We start from the raw sequence: 24,829 nt of genomic DNA, 5'->3' as shown, positions 1-24,829 counted from the left end.
GGCCGTGCTGTTCATCCATTCACCCGTTTATTCCTTCAGTCGCACTCACTGAGTGCTGTGTGCAGAACACTGGACTAAGCGCTTGGGAGAGGACAATCCCGGCCCCGCCACTCACCGGCCGTGTGACTTTGGGCCAGTCACTTGGCTTCTCTGGGCCTCAGTGACCTCATCTGTCAAATGGGGATGAAGACTGGGAGCCCCACGGGGGACAATAATAATAATAATGTTGGTATTTAAGTGCTTACTATGCGCAGAGCACTGTTCTAAGCGCTGGGGGAGGTACAGGGTCATCAGGTTGTCCCACATGAGGCTCCCGGTCTTCATCCCCATTTTCCAGATGAGGGAACTGAGGCCCAGAGAATAATAATAATGTTGGTATTTGTTAAGCGCTTCCTATGTGCAGAGCACTGTTCTAAGCGCTGGGGGAGATCCAGGGTCATCAGGTGGTCCCACGTGAGACTCAACGGTCTTCATCCCCATTTGACAGATGAGGGAACTGAGGCCCGGAGAAGTGAAGTGACTCGCCCACAGTCCCCCAGCTGACAAAGCTTCAAACCCATGACCTCTGACTCCCCAGCCCGGGCTCTTTCCCCTGAGCCACGCTGCTTCCCACCTTGCCTCCCCTCCAGCGCTTAGAACAGTGCTGGGCACGTAGTAAGCGCTTAACAAATACCAACATCATTATTATTGTTAATAAAGAGACACACCTCTTGCCCCCAGCGAGCCCCCAGGAGCAGGGTGGTGGAGTGGCTCCTCGGGGCCGTGGAGGGTGGCCCCCCCCCCCCCCCGGGCGCTGTGGGCGCCAGGCCGGGCACCCCGGAGGGCAAGGTCCCCGGGGCGCCTTCCGGGGTGGGCGGGCAAGGCCGGGCAAGGCCGCCTGCCCCCAGCCCGCTCTCGGCCATGCAAAGTCCAGTCGGGCCCCACCCTCCCCCGCTGCGGTTGTCGCTGTGGCGCTGTGCCAAACCCTCCGCCGGGGCCCCGGGCATCGCTGCGGCAGGATAGGAGCCGGGAGGGCGGGGCCGGAGATGCCCGTCCGGTCTCCCCCTCGGGCCGGCAGCCGCTTTGGAGGCACGGACCGGGCCGGATCCTCTTCCTCTCTCCCTTCCTTCCATTGGTTCATTCGACCGTATTGAATAATAACGCTGGTACTTGTTAAGCGCTTACTCTGTGCAGAGCACTGTTCTAAGCGCTGGGGTAGCTACAGGGTCATCCGATTGTCCCACGTGAGACTCAGAGTTAATCCCCATTTGACAGATGGGGGAACTGAGGCCCAGAGAAGTGAAGTGACTTGCCCACGGTCACACAGCTGACGAGTGGCAGAGCCGGGCGTCGAACCCGTGACCTCTGACTCCGAAGCCCAGGCTCTTTCCACTGAGCCACGCTGCTCCCCCATTTACTGAGCGCTTACCGTGCGCAGAGCACTGGACTGATCACTATGACCGTGGTATTTTTTAAGCGCTTACAACGTGCCAGGCACCGTACTAAGCGCTGGGGTGGATACGAGCAAACCGGGTTGGACACGGTCCCTGTCCCACGTGGAGCTCACGGTCCTTCATTCAGTAGTATTTATCGAACGCTTACTACGTGCAGGGCACTGTACTAAGCACTTGGAACGGACAATTTGGCAACAGATAGAGACCACCCCAGCCCAAGGACGGGCTTACAGTCTAATCGAGTCTTACGGTCTCCATCCCCATTTTGCAGATGAGGGAACTGAGGCCCAGAGAAGTGAAGTGACGTGTCCAAGGTCCCGCAGCAGAGAAGTGGTAGAGCCGGCACTAGAACTCATGACTTTGTGACTCCCAGGCCCATGCGTGGCTCAGGGGAAAGAGCCCGGGCTTGGGAGTCCGAGGTCATGGGTTCGAATCCCCGCCCTGCCACTTGTCAGCTGTGTGTGGGCGAGTCACTTCACTTCTCTAGGCCTGTTACCTCATCTATAAAATGGGGATTAAGACTGTGAGCCTCACGTGGGACGACCTGATGACCCTGGATCTCCCCCAGCGCTTAGAACAGTGCTCTGCACATAGGAAGCGCTTAACAAATACCAACATTATTATTATTTCTCCACTAGGCCATGGATTAAGTGCCTGGGAGAGAACAGACACGTGCCCTGCCCATGAGCTGATGGTTTAGAGTGCTTAGTATAGTAGAGAAGCAGCGTGGCTCAGCGGAAAGAGCCCGGGCTTGGGAGTCAGAGGATGTGGGTTCTAATCCCGGCTCCGCCACCTGTCAGCCGCGTGACCTTGGGCAGGTCACTTCACTTCTCTGGGCCTCGGTTACCTCATCTGTAAAATGGGGATTAAAACTCTGAGCCCCACGTGGGACAACCTCATCACCCTGTATCTACCCAGAGCTGAGAACGGTGCTTGGGACGTAGTAAGTGCTTAACAAATACCAAGTTATTATTATTATTACAGTGCTCTGCACCCAGTCAGTGCTCAATAAATACAACTGACTGACTCAGTGCCCGTCCCAGGGCATATGTCTGCACGCACATGTGTACACGCGTGTCCTCTCTCCCCCTGACTGGCAGTCCTCAGCCTCCTCTGAGAGACACCCCGAGGCGTCCACGACCCTCCCATACCAAACGAACGTCCCCAAGACGCCAGAATCTAGCCCCTTCCGGGTTTTAGCAGGGAAGGCTTCCCGGCAGAAGGGGCTTTTCTCAGCAGCGAAGGCGGAGGGGCGGGCCGACCTGGTGACGACTCGAGGCTCAAGTGTGGTTTTGGATTATCCGCGCCCGTCCCTTCTTCCCTCTCCCCGGGGGCCAGCCCCCTCCGCCGCCGCCTCTGTTCGATGTTCGCTCCAGGCCCCGGCCTCCCCGGCCCCCGAGGGGGCCGTGGGCAGACCCCCGGGGCGGGCAGAGAGGAGGAAATCAAATCAAAGCCTTGCCCGAAGACGCTTCTCTGCCGCTACCGGCAGGAAGGGGAGAGGGAAAGAGGTTGGGGCGGAGAACCGAGAGTTGAGATCTAATAATAATGACCGGGCTTGGTAAGCGCTTACCACGGTGCCAGACACTCTTCTAAGCGCCGGGGTAGATGCAAGTTAATCGGATCGGGCCCGGTCCCTGTCCCACCTGGGGCTCACACTCTTCACCCCCATTTGACAGGTGAGATAACCGAGGCACAGGGAAATGATCCGCCCGGGGTCACGCAGCAGACACGCGGCGGAGCCGGGCTGAGAACCCAGGTCCTTCTGACTCCCAGCTGGTTGAGCCTGAGCAGGACTATGTCCCCCATTCACGGGAGGTTGGGGGGGCTGTGGCCAAGTTTTCGGGGGTCCCGGGTCCCAGCCCCGCCCGGAGGAGAGGACGACGGACAGCAGAGAAGCCCCCGGCTAGGAAAACGTTTGTCTTTATTGGAGGGTTGGGATTACAGGGTGGGTGGGCGGACGGCCCGAGGCAGGAGGCTCCCGGCCCCCGGACGGTTCCGTGGGCGCCCCGGGCCGCGGCGGGAACCGGCGGGGCCGCCTCCGGCGCACGGGCCCGCTCCTCGCAGGCCGGCGGCGGGGGGCCGAGGCCTAGGGGGACGTTCCTTCCACCGGGCGACGGGCCGAGACGGAGGCGGCGGGGGCCGTGGGCGGGCAGGGGCGCGGGCCGGCATCGGGGCCCCGGGCACGGGCGCTCATTTCTTGGGCTTCTGGGGCAGTGGCCGGCGGAACAGCAGGATGTGCGGTTCTGGACGAGGGACGGAGGGAAGTCAGTCTTGGCCGGACGGCGGCGGCGGCCGGCCCTCCTCCCTTCCTCCCTCCGCCGGCCCCCCGCCCGCTCCCCACTCACCTGGCTCGTGGATCATGTAGTGGACCCAGCCCTGGCTCTGCTGGACGCCCAGGTTGCGCCATTCGGACTCGGACATCAGGTGGGTCTTGGGGACGAGCTTGGCGATGTCTTTGGGCAGCATCACGTGCCTGGGGCGACCGCGGAGGGGAGGCGCTCGGGTCACGGCCGGGCCCCGACCCCCCCGTCTCCCCTCCGCCCGCCCCCCCAACCCGGGGCCGGGGGGGGGGGGGTCCACGGGCCCCGAGACGGCAGACCCCCCCGCGCCCCACCCTCCCGCCAAGGCCGGGTGGGCCTTCGCTCGGCAGCCATTCCCTTTAACGTCTCCTCGGCGGCGGGGGCCCAGGTGACCGGCCGACGAGCTGTCGGGACGGACACGGACCCGCCCTCGGTCCGCGGCGGGGAAGTGGGTTCACGCACGGATCCACCCTCGGTCCACGGGGTGAGTCAGGACGGACGCGGACCCGCCCTCGCTCCGCTGGGGAGAATCGACAGATGTCACCATCTGGCCTGCTAATAATAACTGTGGCGCTTGTGAAGCGCTATCTAGGTGCCAAGCACTCTTCTAAGCGCCGGGGTGGCTAGAAGCTAATGAGGTTGGGCACGTCCCTGTCCCGTGTGGGGCCCGCGGTCTCGGTCCCCACTTTCCGGACGAAGGAACAACTTCAACTCACCGCCTGCCTCTTGCTTCCCTTCTGCCTGAAGCTCCCTCCTTGTTCACTTCCACAAGACCACTGATCTCCCCGTCCTCAAAGCCCTTCTGAAATCCCATCTTCTCCAGGAGGCCTTCCTGGATTCATCTCTCTCCTCCCCTCCCGCCCTCAACTGCCACTCGGGTCCTCTGCTTTTACCCTGTCATTTTTTTTTTTTTCAGCACCAGACGACGCGACAGCGTAAAACATAGTGAGCGCTTAACAAATACCATAATTATTATTTATTGGTATTATTATTATTTCACTTCACATCTGTTTCCCTGACTAGATGTAAGTTCGCTGAGGGCGGAGATCAAGTCCAACCACTACCTCGTACTGTACTCATTCGCTCCGTATCTATTCAAGCGCTTACTGTGCGCAGACCACTGTGCCCAGCACTCGGGAGAGGGCAAAATTAAGAAGCAGGCAACATTCCCCACCCACAGCAAGCTTACAGGCTAGAGGGGACTCTCCCAAGCGCTTACTAGAATGCTCTGTACATAGTCAGAGCTTTTTTTATTTTTTTATGGTATTTGCTAAGCGCTTCCTAGGTACCGGGCGCTCTCCTAAACGCTGGGAGGGGTAGATACAGATCAATCCGGTTGGACCCGGTCCACGTCCCACACGGGGCCTCACAGACTTGATCCCCGCGTTCCAGATGAGGCAACTGAGGCACAGAATCCTCAAGCGACTGGCCCGAGGTCACCCGGCACACCCGGCATTAGGACCCAGGTTCTTCGGGCTCCCGGGCCCGGGGTTCTTTCCGCTGGGCCGGGCTGCTATTAAGCGCTCAGTAAAGGCCACCGATGGATTGACTGGACACCTCCTCGACCTCCGAAGAGCTGGGGGGGGGGGGGGGGGCGGGGGCGGCCCGTGGGTGGGTAGCCCAGCCCCCTCCGCCCCAGGCGGCCGGCTTCCTTCTCTCCCACGGTGCGCTGAGGCTGATAGGGCTGCCTCCCGGAAGGGCCTGGGCCCAGACGATAAGAATCGTAACTCTGGCCTTTGTTGAGCGCTTACTAGACGCCAGGCACCGGGCTGGGTACAAGAGAATCGGGCCTTAAGCCCCATTTCACCGACACCCGATCGCCGACGGGGCGGGGGCGTCAACCAAGCCACCCGACTCTGCTTGACCTGATTATTTCACGTCGACCCTAGTACGGCGCTCGGCTTGCGGTGGGCGCTTAACACGGCGACGTTATTACTGTTATTGTTATTACTAAACACTTACTAATAATAGCTCCTGTGGGGTCTGTTAAGCGCTCACCGCGTGCCAGGCACCGTACTGAGCGCTGGGGTGGATCCAGGCAAGTCGGGTTGGACACGGACCCCGTCCCGCGTGGGGCTCACGGTCTCCATCCCCCTTTGACAGATGAGGACACTGAGGCCCAGAGAAGGGCAACGACTTGCCCAGGGCCACCCAGCAGGCAAGGGGGGAAACCGGGATTTGAACCCGTGACCTTCAGACTCCCAGGCCTGGGCTCTAGCCACTCCCCCCAGCTCTGAACTGAGCACCTGGGGCAAGTGCAATAGACAACTCGCCGGCACGGGACAAGACAATGTAGGCAATCCCTCCTCATGGGACTACACACATCTATTTTGGTTTCTTCTAGTAATAATAATAATGTTGGTATTTGTTAAGCGCTCACTATGTGCCGAGCACTGTTCTAAGTGCTGGGGTAGACACAGGGGAATCAGGATGTCCCTCGTGGGGCTCACAGTCTTCATCCCCATTTTACAGATGAGGTAACTGAGGCACAGAGAAGTGAAGTGACTTGCCCACGGTCACCCAGCTGACAAGTGGCAGAGCCGGGATTCAAACTCATGACCTCTGACTCCAAAGCCCGTGCTCTTTCCACTGAGCCACGCTGCTTCTCTAGGTATTTGTTGGGTGCTTACTATGTGCCGGGCACTGTACTAAGCGCTGGGAGGGGCATACACAGATCAATCGGGTTGGACCAAATCCCACACGGGGCCCCATCTTAACCCCAGGCTACAGAGGAGGGAACGGAGGCACAGAGTCGTGGAGTGACTTGCCCGAGGTCGCACAGGTGGGGCCGGGATTAGAACCCAGGGCCTTCTGACTCCCAGGCCCGTGCTCTATCCACTAGGCCACGCTGCTTCTCCCCTACCACCTCGCTCCCCTCTTCGATCGCTTCCTCCTACCTGGAATTTAGCGGTAATAGTACAAGGAGCACTTATTTAACACCCACTGGCGTAGGGCGACGTACTAGGCGCCCGGGAACCCTTTTTTTTGTTATCCACTCTTAGTTTGTCCTCGCCCGAGAGCTCGGCACAGTGCTCTGCACCCAGTAAGCGCTCAATAGACGACTGACTGACCGATTGGGAAATGCAGAATAATGAACAGACACTTTCCCCTTCCACAAGGGGTTGAAATTCTAAGAGGAGAAGCAAACAAAATATTTACTACCAGTCGTTAAAATATTTAAAGGAGGGTGTAAATACGGTCACAAGTGAGAACAGGCCCGGCCTAGTGGATAGAGCATGGGTTTCGAGGGCAGGTCACGGGTTCTAATCCCAGCTCCGTTACCTGTCTGCTGCGTGACCTTGGGCAAGTCACTTCACTTCTCTGGGCCTCAGTTCCCTCCTCTGCAAAATGGGGACTGCGTCCAACCCGATTTGCCTGAATCCACCCCAGCGCTCAGTACAGTGCCTGGCACAGGGCGAGTGCGGAAGAAATGCCCTGATTATTATTATTAGGAAGCGCTAGAGGTGGCTGATGGAATTATTTGGCCCAGAGACCCTAGAGAATTAACTGGGGAAGACTCAAATCGTTGCGGGAGGTGGGAATTTCGCGGGAATTTGCCGACGGGGGGGGGGGGGGTCCGCCTGATGTAGGGAGTGGCGGGATTCCCAGGCAGGAGAGAGGGCTCGGAGGCCGGAGGGTGGAAGAGACGGGCACAGAAAGAAGGTTGGGGAGGCGGAAGGAAAACAGCCAGCCGGGGGTAGCTTTAGTGACTTTCTCCCCTGGCTAAATCTAAGCTCCTTGAGGGCGGGGACGGTTCATTCTTTCATTCGGGCTATTTACTGAGCGCTTCCGGTGGGCAGAGCACTGGACGAAGCGCTTGGGGGAGGACGACGCTAAAGGGGCACATTCCCCGCCCGCCAGGAGCTTAGAAGCAGCGTGGGAAGCAGCTGGCAAGCAGTGTGGCTCACTGGAAAGAGCACGGGCTTTGGAGTCAGAGGTCATGGGTTCGAACCCCGGCTCTACCACTTGTCAGCTGTGTGACTTTGGGCGAGTCACTTAACTTCTCGGTGCCTCAGTTCCCTCATCTGTAAAATGGGGATTAAGACTGTGAGCCCCATGTGGGCCAACCTGATTCCCCTGTGTCTACCCCAGCGCTTAGAACGGTGCTCGGCACATAGTAAGTGCTTAACAAATACCAACATTATTATTATTATTATTATTATTAGACGGACAGCGATGAGTAAACGAGAGCTACGGACCCAAGTGCTGTGGGGCTGGGACGGGGAGCGAGTCAGAGGGATTGTGTCGAATAATTCTTCCAAGACTCGGTTCGGGGGTCCGTACTGATGCCCCCACCCGAGGCAGGCCGGCGAAGGAGGAGTTGGGGTACCCCCCTCTAGACGCGAAGCTCCTGGTGGGCAGGCGGCCTGTCTACCAACCCTTAGACTCTATTCAGTCGTTTTTACGGCGCGCAGAGGACTGTACTAAGCGCTTGGGAAGGTACAAGAAGGAACGGTGACGTTCCCCGCCCCCAGTGAGCTTACAGGCTAGAAGGGGGGAGGCGGTCATCTACCACTATGAGAAGCAGCGTGGCTCAGTGGCAAGAGCCCGGGCTGGGGAGTCAGAGATCACGGGTTCGAATCCCCGCTCTGCCACTTGTCAGCTGGGTGACTGTGGACGAGTCCCCTCACTTCTCTGGGCCTCAGTGACCTCATCTGTCAAATGGGGATGAAGACTGTGAGCCTCCCGTGGGACCACCTGATGACCCTGGATCTCCCCCAGCGCTTAGAACAGTGCTCTGCACAGAGTAAGCGCCTAACAAATACCAGCTTTTTTTTAATACAGTGGTCTGCACACAGTCAACGCGCTGTCACGTGGGTGGTGTGGACTGTGGGCAAGTCATTTGACCTCTCTGGGCCGCGGTGACCTCACCTGTGAGATGGGGATTAGGATTCTGAACTCCGTGTGGGACATGGGAGGTGCTCAACTCGATCAGCCTGTATGCACCTCAGCGCTTAGTACAGTGCCCGGCACACGGTAAGCACTTGACTGCCATCAAAATAAATACGATTGAGTGCTCGACCACCACTCGGATAGCACTTCTGCTGAACTTCAGAGCAGGAGAAAGGCTTATCCATTCATTCATTAGTATTTATTGAGCGCTTATTATGTGCAGAGCACTGTACTAAGCGCTTGGAATGTACAGTTCGGCAACAATGATCTACTCGTATCTAATTATCTAATCTAACGATCAGCTAATAATAATCGTATTTATTATCAGTCCTCGGCTCATATTCAATAGTATTTATTGAGCACTTACTATGTGCAGAGCACTGTACTAAGCGCTTGGGATGAACAAGTCGGCAACAGATAGAGACAGTCCCTGCCGACCATGATTACTATTAAGCACTTACTGTGTGACAAGCACTGCTCTAAGCGCTGGGGTACACACAAGCAAATCGGGATGGACACAGTCCCTGTCCCACGTGGGGTTCACCAGTCTCAACCCCCGTTTTACAGATGAGGGAACCGAGGCCCAGAGAAGTGGATTTTGCCCAACAGACAAATGGCAGCGCCGGGATTAGAACCCAGGTCCTCCTGACTCCCAACCCCACCCCATACATTGACCTAGGCTAGAGTGGGCTGGGGGGAGGGTTTGGGGCAGGGTGGGGGGCAGAACCAGCGATGGGCGGGGGTCCAGGAAAGAGGGGTCAGCAGCTGCACCGCCCATCTGACAGCACGGGACAAGCAGCATGGTGGCCTGGTGGACAGAGTCAGACAGGGACTGTGTCCAATCCGATTTATTTGTAATAATATTTAAGCGCTTACTATGTGGTAAGCACTGGGGTGCCTGTCTGCTGCGTGACCTTGGGCAAGCCACTCCTCTGTGCCTCGGTTCCCTCATCTGTCAAACGGGGATGAAGAGGGTGAGCTCCGTGGGGGACAGGGACCGTGCCCAACCCGATCACCTTCTGTCTCCCCCAGCGCTTACAACAGTGCTTGGCGCATGAGTGCTTAACAACCTCATTATTATTATTATTACTTCTCACTTCCCTCACCTGTAAAATGGGGATTAAGACTCGTGAGCCTCATGTGGGACAGGGACCGTGTCCAGTGCCATAATGTGGCAGCCACCCCAGCGCTTAAAACAGTGCCTGGCACATAGTAAGCACTTAACAGCATTATTATTATTATTATTATTACTTAATTTCTCAATTTCTTCACCTGTAAAATGCAGATTAAGACTTGTGAGCCCCATGTGGGACAGGGACCGTGGCCAGTGCCATTATGTGGCACCCACTCCAGCGCTTAGAACAGTGCTTAGCACATAGTAAGCTCTTAATAGCATTATTATTATTACTTCGCTTCTCACTTCCCTCACCTGTAAAATGGTGATGACTTATGAGCCCCATGTGGGACAGGGATCAGGTCCAAGGACATAATGTGGCATTATGTGCTTAGAACAGTGCCTAGCACATAGTAGGCGCTTAATAGCATTATTATTATTATTACTTCACTTCTCAATTCCCTCACCTGTAAAATGGGGATTAAGACTTGTGAGCCTCATGTGGGACAGGGACCGTGTCCAGCGCCATTATGTGGCACCCACCCCAGCGCTTAGAACAGTGCCTAGCACATAGTAAGCGCTTAATAGCATTATTATTATTATTATTTCACTTCTCTCACCTGAAAAAAGGGGATTAAGACTTGTGAGCCCCATATGGGACAAGGACTGGGTCCCACCCCATGACCTGAGGCAGTGTGGCCTAGTGGCAAGAGCCCGAGCTTGGGAGAAAAAGGGATCTGGGTTCTAATCCCGCCTCTGCCACTTGCCTGCTGCGTCACCTTAGGCAAGTCACTTCACGGGGCCTCAGTTACCTCATCTGTAAAATGGGGATTAAAAGTGGGAGCCCCCCAGGGGACAGGGCTGTGTCCAACCCCATTATCCTGTATCTTCCCCCAGCGCTTAGTACAGTGCCTGGCACATAGTTAAGTGAGAAGCAGCGTGGCTCAGTGGAAAGAGCATGGGCTTTGGAGTCAGGGCTCATGAGTTCGAATCCCAGCTCTGCCACTTGTCGGCTGTGTGACTGTGGGCGAGTCACTTAACTTCTCTGTGCCTCAGTTCCCTCATCTGTAAAATGGGGATCAAGACTGTGAGCCCCACGTGGGACAACCTGATTCCCCTATGTCTACCCCAGCGCTTAGAACAGTGCTCGGCACATAGTAAGCGCTTAACAAATACCAACATTATTATTATTATTAAGTGCTTAACCAATACCATCATCATTATTATTATTTCATCTGTAAAAGGGGAATTAAAGTGTGACCACCTGATGACCCTGCATCTCCCCCAGCGCTTAGTACAGTGCCTGGCACATAGTTAAGCGCTTAACCAATACCATGATTATTCTTTCTTCTGTAAAAGGGGAATAAAGGGTGACCACCTGATGACCCTGCATCTCCCCCAGCGCTTAGGACAGTGCCTGGCACATAGTTAAGCGCTTAACCAATACCATGATTATTCTTTCATCTGTAAAATGGGAATTAAAGGGTGACCACCTGATGACCCTGCATCTCCCCCAGCGCTTAGGACAGTGCCTGGCACATAGTTAAGCCCTTAACCAATACCATGATTATTCTTTCATCTGTAAAAGGGGAATTAAAGGGTGACCACCTGATGCTGATGACCCTGCATCTCCCCCAGCGCTTAGTACAGTGCCTGGCACACAGTTAAGCGCTTAACCAATATCATCATTATTATTCTTTCATCTGTAAAATGGGAATTAATGGGTGACCACCTGATGACCCTGCATCTCCCCCAGCGCTTAGTACAGTGCCTGGCACATAGTTAAGCGCTTAACCAATACCATGATTATTCTTTCTTCTGTAAAAGGGGAATTAAAGGGTGACCACCTGATGACCCTGCATCTCCCCCAGCGCTTAGGACAGTGCTCTGCACATAACAAGCGCTTAATCCCACCATGATTATCAAAATGGGGATGAAGCCCGGGAGCCCGATGACCCCGGCTCTCCCCCAGCGCTCGGCACCGCGTCAGGGCTTCCCGAACCCCCATGTTATCACTGTCCGGGCCTCGGCGGCCTCATCCGTAAAATGGCCCCACAGAGGACAACCTGATGACCTCGGATCTGCCCCAGCGCTTAGGGCAGCGCTTGGCACGGCGTCAGCGCTCGGTAGATGCCGTCGTTAGCGTTAGGGTTATTAATAATTACCTCAAAAACGACGGTTAAAAGGGAGGCCGCGGGGGGGGGGGGGCCTGCGCGCATGCGCGTCGCCTCAGGCCCGCGCGAGGGGCCTCCGGTCCTTCCTTCCCCGCCCCCCCCCCCGGCGACCGCCGCCCCCTCCCCGCCACCGTCCTCCGCCCGCCACTGACCGATACTCGAACTCCTCGTCGTCGTACTTGTCAGAATAGTAAATCTGCTTGTGCGACATGGCCGCGCATGGCCACCCCGCCCCCGCCCCGTCAGTCAACCGCCACCCGCGCGCGCGCCCCTCCCCCCGCGCCGCGCGCCCCGGCCTCGCTTTCAAACTCGCCGCTCCCGCCGCTCATTGGCCCCCTCGCGCGGCGTCCCGCCCCGCCATTGGTCGAGAGGGGGGAGGTCCCCGCCCCCCTCCGGACTCTCTCGTCTCCTATTGGTCGGCGCCGCGGTTGACGGACGGGCCGCCCCCCGCCGCGGGACGCGGGCGCCGGGCGGGGCTCCGGCGCGCGCCCCGTCCCGGGCTCCCATTGGCTGGAGGGGTGGGAGGGGGGGCCGAGGGGAATCCGGCGGCTGGGAGGGCGGGGTCTTCCTGACGTCAGCGGGGTCAGGGGTCACACAGGCCGGAAGCGAGGGCCGGAAAGTTTCCGCGGGGAGGACGGGCCCGGGCCGGGGGGGGCGGGGGGGGAAGTCGGGAGGGAGAGAGAGTTGGAAACGAGGCCGGAAAGGCGGCGGCGGCGGCGGCGGCGTCGGGCAGGAGCGGGAGCGGAGCCCTCATGAGGCCCCAGTGAGTGTGGACGGCCCTGCCCCCTCCCCTCCCCCCCCCCGTGGGACCCCCCCCACTTCCGGTCCTCCGGGAGCGCGCCCCCCGCCCGCCCGGGACCGGAAGTCCCGCCTCCCCGACCGGAAGCCGGGACCCCGCACGCCCCCCGCCGGGAGACCCCCCCCCCGCCCCCTCCCCCTCTCAGAGCATCTCCCCAGCGCTCGGCGCGGTGCTCCTCGCCCACCCTGCATCTGCTTATGTCTTACTGGTCTCTCCCAAGCGCTCAGTACAGTGCTCTCCACCTATTCTCTCCCAAGCGCTCAGTACAGTGCTCCACACCCACCCTGCATCTGCTTATGTCGTAGTGTCCTCTCCCAAGCGCTCACTACAGTGCTCCGCACCTATCCTGCACCTGCTTATGTCGTGCTGATCTCTCCCAAGCGCTTACTACAGTGCTCTGCACCTATTCTCTCCCAAGAGCTTACTACAGTGCTGTGCACCTACCCTGCATCTGCTTATGTCGTAGTGTCCTCTCCCAAGCGCTCAGTACAGTGCTCCGCACCTACCCTGCATCTGCTTATGTCGTAGTGTCCTCTCCCAAGCGCTCAGTACAGTGCTCCGCACCTACCCTGCATCTGCTTATGTCGTACTGATCTCTCCCAAGCGCTTACTACAGTGCTCTGCACCTATTCTCTTCCAAGAGCTTACTACAGTGCTGTGCACCTACCCTGCATCTGCTTATGTCGTAGTGTCCTCTCCCAAGCGTTCAGTACAGTGCTCCTCACCCACCCTGCATCTGCTTATGTCGTAGTGTCCTCTCCCAAGCGCTCAGTACAATGCTCCTCACCCACCCTGCATCTGCTTATGTCGTACTGACCTCTCCCAAGCGCTTATTACAGTGCTCCGCACCCACCCTGCATCTGCTTATGTCGTACTGATCTCTCCCAAGCGCTCATTACAGTGCTCCTCACCTACCCTGCATCTGCTTATGTCGTAGTGTCCTCTCCCAAGCACTCATTACAGTGCTCCTCACCTACCCTGCATCTGCTTATGTCGTAGTGTCCTCTCCCAAGCGCTCACTACAGTGCTCCGCACCCACCCTGCATCTGCTTATGTCATAGTTTCCTCTCCCAAGCGTTCAGTACAGTGCTCCGCACCTATCCTGCATCTGATCTCTCCGAAGCGCTCACTACAGTGGTCCGCACATACTCTGCGTCTGCTTATGTCATGCTGTCCTCTCCCAAGCGTTCAGTACAGTGCTTTGCACCTACTCTGCTTGTCCTCCCAAGCGCTCAGTACAGTGCTCCGCACACAGTATGTGCCTGTTTATTGTCATTGTCCTCTCCCCAGCGCTCAGTACAGTGCTCCGCACATACTCCATATCTGCTTATGTCATATTGTCCTTTCTCAGACACTTAGGACAGTGCTCTGCACATACTCATAATGTTGGTATTTGTTAAGCGCTTACTATGTGCCAAGCACTGTTCTAAGCGCCCGGGGGGGATACGAGGTCATCAGGTTGTCCCCCGTGGGGCTCCTGGTCTTCATCCCCATTTGACAGATGGGGGAACCGAGGCCCGGAGAAGCGAAGTGACGCGCCCAAAGTCCCACAGCAGAGCCGGGATTAGAAAAGCTGGGGCCGGTCCCCTGGACCCCGACCTCCAAACCCTGGAGCTCAACCCTTTGAGTCAGCTGCATTCATTCAGTTGTATTTATGGAGCGCTTCCCGGGGCGCGGAGCGCTGTGCTGAGCGCTCGGGAGAGCTCGATAGAACAATAAACAGCGACATTCCCCGCCGACAACGGGCCGACCGTCCAGACGGGTGGAGCGAGACGTAAAGAGAAATCGCTAAATGAGGGACGTAAATATCGGGGGGCCGGGAAGGGGGGATGAATAAAGGGGCTATCGGGGTGACGCGGAAGGGAGCGGGAGAAGAGGAAAGGGGGGGGCTCAGTCCGGGAAGGCTTCCCGGAGGAAGCCGCAGCGTGTCACTGAGGGCCGAGCAAGGACCCGGCCCTGCGGGGAGGGAAACTCAGAGCAGTTAATCAATGAGTCATCTTTATTGAGCGCTCGATGTGTACAGAGCATTCATCCGGTCGTATTTATTGAGCGCCTACTGTGTGCGGAGCGCTGGACCAACCGCTTGAGAGAGGACCGTGCGGCAACAAACGGGCACGTTCCCTGCCCCCGACGAGAGACTAAGCTCTTGGGAGAGGAGCACAGGCCCGGAACGATAGGGTTATGGGTTCTAATGCCGGCTCCGCCGCTTGTCAGCTGTGTGACCGTGGGCAAGTCACTTCACTTCTCTGTGCCTCAGTGACCTCATCTGTAAAATGGGGATTAACTGTCAGCCTCACGTGGGGCAACCCGATGACCCTGTATCTACCCCAGTGCTTAGAACGGTGCTCTGCACATAGTAAGCGCTTAACAAATAGCAACATTATTATTATTACTGTCTGCTGGGAGACCTTGGGTAAGTCACTTCACCTCTCTGGGCCTCAGTGACCTCATCGGTAAAATGGGGATTGAGGCTGGGACCCCCACGTGGAAAAGGGGCTGGATCCAACCTCATTTGCTCGAATCCACCCCAGTGCTTAGGACAGGGCCCGGCACCTTGTAAGGGCTTAACAGATACGATTACTATTATTATTGGTATTAATAGTAATAATAATAATAAATGATAATTGCTAGTATTATTATTACAGTGTAACAGAGTTGGTCGACACGTTCCCTGCCCACAACCAGCTTCCAGTCTGGAGGGGGAGACAGACATTTCTAAAAATAAATGACGGTGATGTTCGCAAGTGCTGTGGGACGCAGGAAGGGGTGAATAAAGGGAGCAAATCAGGGGGACGCAGAAGGGGGTGGGAGAAGAGGAAAGGAGGGTTAATAATAATAATAATAATAATAATAATAATAATAATAATGTTGGTATTTGTTAAGCGCTTACTATGTGCAGAGCACTGTTTTAAGCGCTGGGGGAGATCCAGGGTCATCAGGTGGTCCCACGTCTTCATCCCCATTTGACAGATGAGGGAACTGAGGCCCAGAGAAGTGAAGTGACTTGCCCACGGTCACCCAGCCGCCAAGGGGCAGCGTCGGGATTGGAACCCGTGACCTCCGACTCCCGAGCCCGGGCTCCTGCCACTGAGCCACGCTGCTTCCCGGGGTCAATCAGGGAAGGCTTCTCGGAGGAGGTGTGCCGGCAGTAAAGTCCTCCGCCCCCAGTAAGCGCTCAGTAAATACGACTGAATGAATTAATAAGGCTTGGAAGTGGGGGCTGAGTCGCTTGGGGCGGAGATTGTGTCTGTTTCTCGCCCCGTTCGTCCTCTCCCGAGCGCGTCGTCCAGTGCTCCGCACAGCGTAAGCGCTCAGTAAATACGATCGAATGGCTGATTGTCAGAGCTGGAGGGACACGGGGGTCTCGGGGCCCAGAGAAGGAAGGGGGCAGGTCCAGCCTGGGGGGGGCCGGGGTCTCCCCAAGCGCCCCTGTCCGTGGAAACCAGGCTGCGAGCTCTGTGGGGGCGGGAATGTGTCTGTTGATTCTTCTCTTAGACCCTCCCAAGCGCTCAGTACAGTGCTCTGCCCACAGTAAGCGCCCAATAAATACGATTGAACGAACGAAGGCACCTTTGGCCAAATCCCGCTGCCTCCCTCCTGCCCCTCCCCTCTCCCCACCCCCGGGGGTCCCTCTCTGGGAGGAGCCCGGGCCTGGGAGTCAGAAGGTCATGGGTTCTGATCCCGGCTCGGCCACGTCCCTGCTGTGTGACCTTGGGTGAGCCACTTCCCTCCTCTGGGCCTCAGTTCCCTCTTGGGCAAAATGGGGATGTCGTATCTGTTCTTCCTCTCGGTTGGGCCGTGAGGGTCCCCCGTGTGGGACCCGATGATCTCGTGGCTTCCCAGCGCTTAGTACAGTGCTTGGCACGTAGTAACCCTTTACGGTACTATTATTAATAATGACGATAACAATAATAATAGTCTGACCTCACCCCCCCCCACCCCCGTCCTGCCTGAGTCTCATGCTTGGGGGGCGGGGGACCCCAACGGGATCCCATCTCCCCCCCTCCCCGCCCACCGCTGTTGTCCTCTCCTAAGCGCTCAGCACAGTGCTCCGCACACAGTAAGCGCTCACTACGATGGAAGGAATGATCGGTAATGGGGTAGCTGGGTGTCTCCCCTCTCCCCCCGCCCCCCAGCAGCCGAGGGACCCCAAACCCGCTCTCTATCCCGACCCTGCGACCCCCGGAGTCAGACCCCCACCCCGGTCCGCCCCCGGCGCGTTTAGTCCAGTGCTGCGCGCACAGTAAGCGCTTAATCGATACGCTTGAATGAATGACCGGATGAATGAACGGGAGACGGCGCTGATGGTCACCGTTTCCTCCCCCGCCCCCTCCCCTATTCCGGCTTCCTGCCCCCCCCCTCCATCCCTCCCTCCGTGGCTGTGAGTCAGCATCGCCCCCCCCCCCCGCCTCCCCCTCCCCATCCCTTCCCCTCCACCCCCCTGCCCCCCCACGCCGCCCCAACCCTCCGCTTCCCCGCCCCCGGGGAGGGGCCCGGCCCCAGCCCCGGCCCACGGCGGCAGCGGTGGGCACGCCCGAGACCACCCGAGACCGCCGGACCCCGGCCCGGGGCCCGAGGACCCCGGCCCATCCCGAGCGCCGCCCCCGCCTCCGCCATGGGCCGAGGGCCGGGACCCGCCTGAAGCCGGGGAGGGCCGGGGCGGGACCCCCGGGACCCTCCCCAGCCCCGCCGCTCCCTCACCCCTTCGCCCCGCTCCCCCGGGCAGCGGGGGGCGGAGGGTCCGTCGGCCGGACGACGGGGCGGGGGGAGGGGGCGAGGGCAGGGGACCGGGCCGCGCCCCACCCCCTGCTCCCCCCCTCCCCCGGCCGGGCCGGGGTCCCCGCCATGGATCTGCTGCCCCCCAAGCCCCGGTACAGCCCCCTGCGGAACGAGTCGCTGTCCTCGCTGGAGGAGGGGTCCTCGCCGGGGTCCCCGCCGGGCCCCGGCCCCAGCCCCAGCCCCACCACCCTCTGCTCCTTCTTCTCCCTGGGGGGCGGCCCGCGGCCGGGGGGCGGCAGGGCCGAAGACTCAGCCCGGACCCCCCGCCCGCCCGCCGGACATCTCCCCCAGGAAATGAGTCGCCTGGGCAGCGGAGGAGGAGGCGGCGGAGGAGGAGGAGGAGGAGGAGGAGGAGGAGGGGGCTCCGGAGGAGGAGGAGGAGGCCGTCGGACCCGGGTGGAAGGAGGCCAGCTCGGCGGCGACGAGTGGACGCGGCACGGCAGCTTCGTCAACAAACCCAGCCGGGGCTGGCTGCACCCCGACAGCAAGGTCCTGGGGCCCGGAGTCTCCTACGTGGTGCGGGTGAGTCCGTCGCTCCGTGGGTCGGTCAGCGGGCGGGGTACGTGGGGCTCGCTCGGCCCCCTCCCCTCCGCGCCCCCGTTCCCCCGTCCCAGCCCCTCCTGGGGTTGGGGGGCGGGGGTGGAGCCGTTCGGCCCTGGTTTGGGGAGTGGGGGGGGGACGGGGGATTTGGCCTCAGCACCCCCCGCCTTGTCTTTGCCCCCTCCCCCATCTGCAGTACATGGGCTGCGTGGAGGTGCTACAGTCCATGAGGGCCCTGGACTTCAACACTCGGACCCAGGTCACCAGGTGCGTCCCGGCGGCGCGGGAGGGCGAGGGTCCCAGGGCCGGGGGGGAGGGCGCAGGGTGCCGAGACCCTCCCCCTTCCCCTCAGCCCCCTCTGAGGAGAGCGAGCGGGAAGTAGTCCCGTCTAGACCCGTGAGGGGACGGGGCGGGTGCCGGGCGTCCAACTCTGTGTTGGTGTGGGGAGCGGGGCGGGGGGAGGCGTCTGCCCACCCCTCGACGGTCCCTCACCTCCGTGGGTCCCGGTCCTCCCCTCTGCCCCACAGAGAGGCCATCGGCCTGGTGTGTGAGGCCGTACCCGGTGCCAAGGCGGCCGTTCGCAGGAGAAAGGTACCGGGGCGAGGGCCGAGGTGGCCGGCGGACAACCCCCCCACCCGGGGCTGGGGGAGGCGGACGGGGTCGATTCCGGTTCCGGGCGGCCGGTGACCCTCCCCGCCCCGTCCAGCCCTGCGGCCGCCCGCTGACCACCATCCTGGGGAGGAACAACCTCAGGTTCGCGGGGATGGTCGTCACCCTGACCGTGTCCACCAGCAGCCTCAACCTCATGGCCTCCGACTGCAAGCAGGTCAGCCGGGCGGGGCGGGGGGCTTGGCGGACGGACGGGGCGGGGGTCCGGGCGGGGAGGGGGAGGGAGCGGGGAGACGGACTCTCCTGACCCGCCCGTCCCCGACCAGATCATCGCCAACCACCACATGCAGTCCATCTCCTTTGCCTCCGGTGGGGACCCGGTAAGCGGGATTGGGACGGGGGCGGGACGAGGGGCGGGGGGGGGGGGGGGCGGGGCGGGATCGGCGCTGGGGAATCGCGCCGAACCGCCCCCCGACCCGTTCCGTCACCCCAGGACACGGCTGAGTACGTAGCTTACGTTGCCAAAGATCCCATCAATCAGAGAGGTAGGGGAGAGGGGCGTCGGGCGGGGGGGGGGGAAGGGGTTTGGGGAGGGGGGCTGCCGGTAGCCGGGGGTGTGGGGGCTGAGGAGGGAGGGGGCTGGGAGAGCCGAGGGGGGTGGGGGAGAAGGTGGCGGAGCCGGGGGGCTGCCCCGGGACCCTCGGCCACAGCCCGCCCCCGCCCTTGCCCGCAGCCTGCCACATCCTGGAGTGCCCAGAGGGCCTGGCACAAGATGTCATCAGCTCCATCGGCCAGGCCTTCGAGCTGCGCTTCAAGCAGTACCTGAGGCACCCGCCCACCCTCGTCACCCCCCACGACAGGTGGGGACCGGCCCGGGGACGAGGAGGAGGAGGGGGCGTCCCACCGCCACGGAGCTGGGGGAAGGAGACCCCCGAGGGGGAGGAGGGGCGCGAGATGGGCGCGGGAAGCGGGGAGGCTGCAGAGCCCGTCTGAGGGGGTCTCCGTGGACGTGTCCCCCCGCCCCCACCCCCTCAGGATGGCCGGCTTCGAGGGCTCCGCCTGGGATGAGGAAGAGGAGGAGGAGGAAGAGGAGGAAGAAGAAGAGGAGGAGCCCCAGGGCCACCAGTATTACAACGACTTCCCCGGGAAGGAGCCCCCCTTGGGGGGCGTCGTGGACATGAGGCTGCGAGACGGGGCCGCCGGGCCCCCCCGCCAGCCCCCGCCCGGCGGCCCCAACCTCCTGGGGGCCACTCTGGTACCGCGGGGAGCGGAGGGGACGGGCGGGGGGGGGGCGGGGGCGGGCCGGGGGAGGGCCGGGCTGACCGGAGGCTCCCCCGCAGCCCGTCGGACAGCTGAGCGGAGCGGACGGTGACCCGCGGAAACAGCCGCCCCCGGCCCCCGGCCAAGGTAACGGGCGGGGGACCGGGGCCCGGGGGGCCTCCCGGCTCGGTCCGTTCGTCCGGGAGTCGGTTCAGCGCTCGCTCCGTGCCCGGCACCGTGCTGAGCGCTCGGGTCCCTACGGCGCGGTCAAATCCAAATGCCCCCGGCGGCTGAACGCGGCGGGTCGATTTCGTTTTATTCCCCGTCGCCTCCCCGACCAGGCCGGGACATGTTCGACGACCCGTCCTACGTCAACGTCCAGCACCTGGACAAAGGGCGGCCGGGAGGCGGCCCTCCCACCCCCACCAACGGCAGTGCCACCCGTGACCTCTTCGACATGAGTGAGGATCCCCCCCCGGCCCCCGCGCCCCCCCCCCGCTCCACCCCCGCCTTTTCGTCTCCCCCGAATAACGACCCTATCGGCTAAGGACTCCCTACCTGTCAAGGCCCCGTGCTGAGCCCTGGGGCGGACGCAGGACATTCGAATGGGGCGCCGTCCCGCCCGTCCCACCCGGGGCTCCCCGTGCGAGAACAGCGATCTAACCCCCAATGTTCAAGTGACCCGCCCAGGGTCACACCAGAGAGGCGGAGCTGGGCCTAGAACCCAGCTCGCCTGACGCCCAGGCCAAACTCCCTCCTCTGCCTCTTCTCCCTCTCCTCACTCATTCGCTCCTCGGTGCCCTCGCCCACGGGAGTGACGGTCTTCCACGTGGCTCTTGGGCCACGCGCGGGCCCCTCGTTGGGGAGGGGGCAAGGGACCGGGCCACGTTGGCCTCCCCCGTGCCCCGGGCGGGCGCGAGAACGTTCTTGAATCACCCTCTGTCGGCCCTTGGGGCGAAAGAGCCCGTGCCCTGGTTCTTCACGTTCTGAGGCCTCTCTGCAAATAATAATATGGTACTCGTGAAGTGCCCATTACGTGTCAAGCACTGTTCTAAGCCCTGGGGTGGATCAGGTCCCGGGCCTCCCCGGCCCTGAGCCTTGCCCTCTTCCCCGGCCCTCTCCCCAGAGCCCTTCGAGGACGCCCTGCGGGCCCCGGCGCCCGGGTCGGGCGCGTCCCCGGCCCCGCGGGCGGCGTCCATGGAGGAGCAGCTGCGGCAGGAGGCCTGGTTCCACGGCAAGATGAGCCGCCGCGAGGCCGAACAGCAGCTGCGCCTCAACGGGGACTTCCTGGTGCGGGAGAGCACCACCACCGCCGGCCAGTACGTGCTCACCGGCCTGCAGGGCGGTCAGCCCCGGCACCTGCTCCTCATCGACCCCGAGGGCGTGGTGAGTGCCTCCGGCCGGGCCGCCGGACGCGGCAATCCCAACCCAACTGCGCGGCTCGTTAAGCGCTCGCTATGTGGCGAGCACTGTTCTGAGCGCCGGGGGAGATGCAGGCCAATCGGGTGGGACACCGTCCCCTTGTCCCCCAGGGGGCTCGACCCCGTTATCCCCGTTTTCCTGAAGAGGTAAGCGAGGCCCAGAAAAGTGAAGGGACTTGCCCGAGGAGGGCGGCCGGCCCGCGGCTTTAGAGCCCTCCATGCCCTCGCCGCCGTCCTCCTCCAACCCGGCCCGCACGCTTTGCCCCTCCAGTGCCAACCTCCTCACCGGGCCTCCCGCTCGTCTCTCCGGCCGCTGACCCCCGCCCACGTCCCCCCTCCTCCAATCCGCTCTCCCCCCGCTTCAAAGCCGTATCGAAGGCCCGTCTCCTCCGAGAGGCCTTCCCTGCCTGCCCCCTCCTCTCCTCCCGCTCCCTTCTGCGTCGCTCCCACTCGCCCCCTTTGCTCCCCCCACCCCGACCCCACATCCCCCCGTCCATCTCTGTCATTTATTTATCTCCGTCCGTGTCTGTCTCCCCCTCTAGACGGTCAGCTCGTTGCGGGCAGGGAGCGTGTCTGTTTATCGTTGTACCGTCCTCTCCCGAGCGCTCAGTACCGCGCTCTGCCCACAGTAAGCGCTCAGTACCTAACCGTACACATCCGTACTGCCCGCCCCAGTCCGGCGTCCCCACCCCCCGACAGGGGACCACGGCTCCGAGGGCGTCCCAGCGCCCAGTAAAGCGCTCACTAAATAGGACCGACTGACCCGCTCCCCCCCTCCCCGTCTGGTGTGCCCCGCCCCCAGGTGCGGACGAAGGACCACCGCTTCGAGAGCGTCGGCCATCTCATCAGCTACCACATGGACAATCAGCTGCCCATCATCTCGGCCGGCAGCGAGCTGTGCCTGCAGCAGGCCGTGGAGCGGAGGCACTGACCGCCCCCCCCCCCCGACCCCCGGCCGGCCGCCCGGGCCCACCGGGGGGAGCGGGGGAGGTTGGGGGGAGGGGAGGCGGCCCCCCCAACGCCCTCCCCCCCCCCCACCAGCCCCCCGCCGAGCCCCCGGGGCCGGGGGAAGGGGAGGGGTCCCGGGGACTGTTAGCATTAGTGTACAGACATCTCCCCTCGCCCGCCGCCCCTCCTCTCGGTGTTTCAACCTCGTGCCTTCAACCAGACTTTATGCAAAGAGTTTTCCCTCCCTCAGGGCCCAGCCTCCACACGCCCCCACCCCTCGACCCCTCCCTGAAGGGGTCGGGGGGGGCTCTGCCTTCAACCCCATCCTCCTCCTTCCCCTCGTGCCAACGTCTCCGCTGTCCCACTGCATGCACGTTATAACCGAAACCAAAGTGTCTCTCTCTGTCTCTGTCCCCCTCCTCCCAACCCCCCCACCCCCAGTCGTGGGGTTCTCCCGGCCCCGTGGGCTCGGGGATCCGGACCCCCACCCACCCACCCTGCCCTCGCGCCCCCTCTCTCCCCCCCCCCACTCCGCCATTGAGTCACGGGTCTCACTTATACCAAAGGGAATGGAACTCATTAAATGTATTTCTTCTACGAAACCCGGCCTGACGCAGACCCTGTGAGAGAAAGAGATGGGGACAGAGTGTGCGGGCGCGCGTGTCTGCGTGCGCACCTGTGGGAGGGGGCGTTTGGGGCACGGGTACTGACGAGGAGCCCCTTCTCCCGGGGATCGGTCATTCGGTCGTATTTATCGAGCGCTTACTGCGTGCAGAGCACTGGGCCAAGCGTCCGTTCGGCGCTTACTGTTTGCCAAGCACTGTTCTACCTGCTCAGGTAGGATCGACTTAACGGGGTGGGACGCGGACCCTGCCCCCCCGCATGGGGCTCCCGGTCTCCGTCCCCATTTGACGGAAGAGGGAACTGAGGGCCGGAGAAGCGAAGCGACTTGCCCAAGGTCACAGAGCAGACCCGCGGCGGAGGTGGGATTAGAACCCAGGCCCTTCTGACTCTCGGGCCCGGGCTCTACCCGCTAGGCCTCGCTGCTTCTCGGTAATAACAGTGCTTGGCGCATAGAAGGCGCTTCACGAATACATCATGATTAATAGTGATTGCGGTATCTGTGAAGCGCTTACTACGTGCCAGGCACTGCACGAAGCGCTGGGGTGGATCCAAGCAGATGGGGTTGGAGACCGTCCCTGTCCCCCGCGGGGCTCACGCTTTGAATCCCCATTTTCCAGATGAGGGAACTGAGGCCCACAGAGGTGAAGTGACTCGCCCAAGGTCACCCAGCAGAGGAGCGGTGGAGTCGGGATTAGAACCCAGGACCTCCTGACTCCCAGGCCTGGGCTCTTCCCACCTGCCACGCTGTAAAATTGGGGATGAAGACTGGGATCCCCGGGTGGGACAACCCGATCACCTTGTGTCCCCCCGCAGTGCTTAGAACAGTGCTTGGCACATAGTAAGTGCTTAACAAACACCATCATCGTCATTATTATTATTATTATTAGTGAAGCAGCGTGGCTCAGTGGAAAGAGCCCGGGCTGGGGAGTCAGAGGTGGTGGGTTCTAATCCCGGTTCCGCCGCTGGTCAGCTGTGGGACTTTGGGCAAGTCGCTTCCCTTCTCCGTGCCTCAGTTCCCTCATCTGGAAAATGGGGATGAAGCCTGGGAGCCCCACGGGGGACCACCTCATCACCTTGTCTGCTGTGTGACCTTGGGCAAGTCACTTAACTTCTCTGGGCCTCAGTTCCCTCATCTGTCAAAAATGGGGATTTAAAAAATGTGAGTCCCACGGGGGACAACCTGCTTACCCTGTGTCTCCCTCCGCGCTTAGAACAGTGCTCTGCACATAGTGAGCGCTTAACAAATACCACCATCGTCATTATTAATTGTTGTAGCCCCCCCCCAGCGCTTAGAACAGTGCTCTGCACATAGTAAGCGCTTAACAAATACCATCATCATTATTAATTATTGTAGCCCCCCCCCCCAGCACTTAGAACAGTGCTCTGCACATAGTAAGCGCTTAATACCAAAGTTATTATTAATTCTCATACCCCCACCCCAGCGCTTTACAACAGTGTTCTACACGTAGTAAGCGCTTAAATACCAACATCATTATTAATTCTTATAGCCCCCCCAGCGCTTACAACAGTGCTCTGCACGTAGTAAGCGCTCAACAAATCCCATCAGCATTATTAATTCTTGTAGCCTCCCCAGCGCTTAGAACAGTGCTCTGCACGTAGTAAGCGCTTAACAAATACCACCATCATCATTATTAATTGTTGTAGCCTCCCCCCAGCGCTTAGAACAGTGCTCTGCACATAGTAAGCGCTTAACAGATCCCATCCTTATTATTAATTATTGTATCCCCAGCGCTTAGAACAGTGCTCTGCACGTAGTAAGCGCTTTACAAATACCATCCTTATTAGTCTGCAGGGAGGGAATAGGTGAATGAATGAATGAATGAGTGAATGCGTGAGTGAATGAATGAATGAATGGGTGAATGAATGAGTGAGTGAGTGAATGAAGCTCAGGGGCCCCGATTGTCTCTATTTATT

At 60.6% G+C, this 24,829-nt stretch overlaps 2 protein-coding genes across 2 annotated transcripts; one reads left to right on the top strand and one right to left on the bottom strand.

Annotated features, from left to right (window-relative positions):
• Window positions 1-3,335: 3,335 nt before the first annotated feature.
• Window positions 3,336-12,177, bottom strand: CKS1B (CDC28 protein kinase regulatory subunit 1B). Its single transcript, XM_029054845.2, has 3 exons — window positions 12,067-12,177; window positions 3,779-3,906; window positions 3,336-3,676 (listed from the first exon to the last, which is right to left on the bottom strand). Exons 1-3 carry the CDS (start codon window positions 12,123-12,125, stop codon window positions 3,624-3,626), a joined length of 240 nt encoding a protein of 79 aa, XP_028910678.1. The 5' UTR covers window positions 12,126-12,177; the 3' UTR covers window positions 3,336-3,623.
• Window positions 12,178-17,525: 5,348 nt separating this feature from the next.
• SHC1 (SHC adaptor protein 1) lies at window positions 17,526-22,277 on the top strand. The gene is made up of 12 exons (XM_029056078.2): window positions 17,526-18,014; window positions 18,229-18,299; window positions 18,560-18,623; window positions 18,739-18,858; window positions 18,968-19,021; window positions 19,135-19,186; window positions 19,375-19,501; window positions 19,677-19,896; window positions 19,982-20,048; window positions 20,243-20,362; window positions 21,028-21,287; window positions 22,125-22,277. Exons 1-12 carry the CDS (start codon window positions 17,559-17,561, stop codon window positions 22,251-22,253), a joined length of 1,740 nt encoding a protein of 579 aa, XP_028911911.1. The 5' UTR covers window positions 17,526-17,558; the 3' UTR covers window positions 22,254-22,277.
• The last annotated feature ends 2,552 nt before the right edge of the window (window positions 22,278-24,829 follow it).

The sequence above is a fragment of the Ornithorhynchus anatinus genome, chromosome X5, assembly GCF_004115215.2.
Source record: "Ornithorhynchus anatinus isolate Pmale09 chromosome X5, mOrnAna1.pri.v4, whole genome shotgun sequence".
Taxonomy (NCBI): Eukaryota; Metazoa; Chordata; class Mammalia; order Monotremata; family Ornithorhynchidae; genus Ornithorhynchus; species Ornithorhynchus anatinus.
This window is presented reverse-complemented; position numbering and strand designations above follow the sequence as displayed.

Excerpts from the sequence above, each read along its gene's own strand:
- CKS1B (XM_029054845.2), bottom strand. The coding sequence starts at position 12,125 with ATGTCGCACAAGCAGATTTACTATTCTGACAAGTACGACGACGAGGAG. Across the intron at positions 3,907-12,066 it reads GACGAGGAGTTCGAGTATCG|GCACGTGATGCTGCCCAAAG; the intron begins GTCAGTGGCGGG and ends CGGTCGCCCCAG. Across the intron at positions 3,677-3,778 it reads CTACATGATCCACGAGCCAG|AACCGCACATCCTGCTGTTC; the intron begins GTGAGTGGGGAG and ends TCCCTCGTCCAG.
- SHC1 (XM_029056078.2), top strand. The coding sequence starts at position 17,559 with ATGGATCTGCTGCCCCCCAAGCCCCGGTACAGCCCCCTGCGGAACGAG. Across the intron at positions 20,049-20,242 it reads GCCCCCGGCCCCCGGCCAAG|GCCGGGACATGTTCGACGAC; the intron begins GTAACGGGCGGG and ends CTCCCCGACCAG. Across the intron at positions 20,363-21,027 it reads CCGTGACCTCTTCGACATGA|AGCCCTTCGAGGACGCCCTG; the intron begins GTGAGGATCCCC and ends CCCTCTCCCCAG.